This window comes from Schistosoma mansoni (assembly GCF_000237925.1).
Source record: "Schistosoma mansoni, WGS project CABG00000000 data, supercontig 0176, strain Puerto Rico, whole genome shotgun sequence".
NCBI classification, from domain to species: Eukaryota; Metazoa; Platyhelminthes; class Trematoda; order Strigeidida; family Schistosomatidae; genus Schistosoma; species Schistosoma mansoni.
Window position 1 is genome coordinate 130441 of NW_017386060.1, and position 3531 is coordinate 133971.

The 3531-nt window shown below is 33.2% G+C and overlaps 1 protein-coding gene across 1 annotated transcript in view; it reads right to left on the reverse strand.

The window, feature by feature from the left end:
• Positions 1–1815: 1815 nt before the first annotated feature.
• Smp_137240 (phosphatidylserine receptor, putative) overlaps positions 1816–3531 on the reverse strand; it is a gene marked incomplete at both ends in the record, with an annotated part of 52348 nt that continues 50632 nt past the window's right edge. The window contains one exon of the mRNA XM_018796109.1: positions 1816–2136. Coding sequence (XP_018646906.1) covers positions 1816–2136 — 321 coding nt within the window. The remainder of the gene's footprint in view (positions 2137–3531) is intronic.

Sequence of the window (3531 nt, forward strand, 5' to 3'; positions counted from 1 at the left end):
TCTGTGAAGTCCAAATCATCTAGTTGATTTTGATCTGTCCATTCTATTCCATGATTACCCTCAGATGTCGAGGTCTTCATAATCCAGTCAACCACCAGAAGAAATAGAAGGTTAAAGAGTATGTGGTCTTATCTGACTCCGGTCCTCACTTATGATACATCTGTCATCCATGCACCACTTTGAACTATAGTCCGTCGAATGAATTCCATATGATATTGACGATCTTCTCGGTTACACTATGGTGTCGAAGAAGTTTCCATAAAGTCCCATCTACAATATGGAATGTTTTTATAGTCAGAGGAATTGATGTATAGTGACGATTTCCATTCAATTGATGGTTCAATAATGATCCACAATGTTACAATATGGTATGTCCACGATCGATCCTTACGAAATCCAGTCTGTTTATATCGAAGTTGGATGTCTACTGAGTCTGTAGTCTGGTTCAGGAACACTTTGTTTAAAACCTTTACTGGTAGTGACAGTTATGTGTTGCCTCTGTAGGTCTCACACTTTCTCAGATCTCCTTTCTTTGATATCTTGATGAGTTGTCCTTATTTCCAGTCTGTCAGTGGTACGTGTTCCTGACTTATTCAAGAGTTCCTCGAAGTGTTCTACCCACCTGTTCCTCTGTTCTTAAATCTCGGTGATTGTCTTGCTACTCTTAAAGCTGTTCTTTATCGTCCTCGTCGTTATCATTGGTGCGTGCGTTAGTCATAACAATGTAACAATAATTAGTCAAGACAGTTATTGTTACAAATATAACAGTAATATTATGAAGTTTCCCAAGAACGTTCACTTTAAGTACTGACTGTAACTGATTCTATTAGATCAGTTTTATCACTATTTATCATTATTTCAAATGAACTATTGCTATATTAAATCAGATAATGAAACTTTTAAGATTACTTAAAGTACGTTAGTATAATTACATTTTAGTTAGAATAATTTGAACGAATCTCAACATAGGAATGTTAGTACGAATATCAATTAATTCTTTCTGGATAAATTTCAAACTAGCAGAGCATTGTAAACGGCAAGCTTAATACTACCGTGTTCATAAATTCACAGTTCGATTCAGAGACTCCGGCAAAATTCTTATCTGAGTTCCACAGATGGTCTTTAGGAGTTAGATGAATTTTGTTCTCTTTCGAACAGTAAATTTAAGGAATGGTAGAATTGATCTCAGACACTAATTACAAATAAAAATACTGTCAAATCATTAACAATGGAGATGTTTCTTTTTCACAAAAACTATTTCAAACTGTTTCAAAGAACAGAATAGACATAGGAAATTATCTTGATTTACTGGCGAACCGTAACTCATTTTTTGGAATTCGTGAACTTAATTGAAATCGCTTCACTTTCACTGAATTATTTCCAATGTAGGAAAACAAGTTGTGCAGATTAAATATTTGAATATATTCATAAATGTAGTTGATCTCTTTATTATCGATCAAAAATAGATATTTTATGGGGAAAGGATTCAATGTATATGGTTCAAATGAAACGGTAAGCTGAATAGATTAACACTCAAGGAATGAATCTATATCCATTGTTTTGATGAAATCGTAACAAAATTCACGGGACTGATATGAAAGTACAAGCATGTTTGACAGGTGTGCATGTGTAGTAAGAAAAGAGAAGTTATACATTAACGAATAAGTAAAAAAACACTATTAAATGACTAGAAATCAGCTTGGAGACTGCCTTGACATAACTCGGTGACTTCATTAAGTACAGCTAAAAAGATTCATGAGTAAAATTGTTTATTAATGAAAGAAAGATTATTAGTAATCATATCACTACCGATTACTATAAATAAAACAATGAAATAAGTGACAACAAACCTTCGTAATAAGCTTTATCTATACTGAGATAAACCATATTTTCCAAAGAGTCCGAATTTATGCTGATATATGTCAATGATGTTAATTGGCTTAGTATAATTGGCCTGACAAGTATGTATTCTTGGTAAGCACCTGGAGCATAAAGTTGGAAATGTATCGTCTGCCATACATTGGGTTTCAGAGTTAACGTTAACTTCAATGATGTAAGAGAGTTCGGTATAACTTGATTTTTGACTGTTTTTGAATTAATAGAGGTTAAAGCAACTTCTGGGGCCTGACTTGATGACTTGAAAAAAATTAACAAATGCAAATTCCTTTTATACATTGTAAAATCTGAAATACAATGTGTTATGAATAAAACACTTAAAACTCACTCCTATACTCAAGAATTAATAAACTCGACAAAATTACAATACTCTTCAGTGAATTTATTCAAGATGAATTTTAGAATTACCTGACGGATCCATTAACCTGTCATCGAAGTCAATCAGAGAGTCATGTTTGGTGTTCATATTGAAAGTAAATCCTGATAGGATTAATTTACGAGGTGATTTAAGGAAGAATATTATAAGTAAATGAATTTTTCACTAATCATTTCGTAACAAAGTGTATATCACAAATGCTAGGTATCTTATTATTAATATTACTCTACTTTTGCTGGTTACTGAATCATCAGACTTCAAAGTCATCTTCACATTTTTACAACACAACAAAGTGAACAACCTGTTTGAATATCACTTCAACCTGTGTATGTGTATCACGTTGTGAAAATCACACTTGTTCTAATCAGTCACAAATATTTATCTACACCTAAATCACAGCCAGTAGTTTGTCATAGGGCTAAAAATCTCTGAAGTAAAGTATGAAAGCAAAATTCAATGCAAAAAAAGTTGTTTCAAGTCATACCAGTACAGCAGAATAGTTAGCTCGTGGAGTGATAGTTAACGTTTTCGTAAAACTGGATACACCAGAGGTAAGTGTTGATGTGATTACTAAGGGCTGTGTGGTAATTGGAATTATCGAATAACGCAATGCAATATCACACTGAGCATCTGTACATGATTCATTGAAGTACACCGAATTTATTTGCAATCTAGCCAAATTACTTTGGTAATAGAGAAAAGAAAAGCAAAATAAAAGGAAGAGTGATTTATGAATGTTTGTTAGAACAACAGAAATACTGTAGTGTATGGCAGCTTACGTACAGTTGAGTTTGTTCATATTTCATTTGGTTATGGCCTGTTTGTTAAATTATTTAACGGACAGAGTCATTCGAATAATAGCAACCTATTTATACTATTGTATGTTTATTACTGTTGCATTTGTATGAATAAATGTATGCTTGAGTTTTGCTTACTGCTTACGCATTTATTCATTCTACTAGCCTTGCTATGAGTCGCTTAATTGATTCGATAAATTATTCATTTCCATATGTATATATGTACATTTTAATCCTGTTCAAAAACTCGCACACTCGTTCATAGACTTGATCACTCACACTCTCGCTCATTCGATTCGCACGCTCACCCGCTTACTTTTTGGCACAACTCTTTCATGCTTGCTTGACGTGCCTGTAATTTTGGCAATATGTGCGTAGTACAATAATAAACGTATTCAACACTTCGTATTCACCTTCTAATTTATACACCGTTGGGCGTTATCTAGTAACGCTTATCAGGAG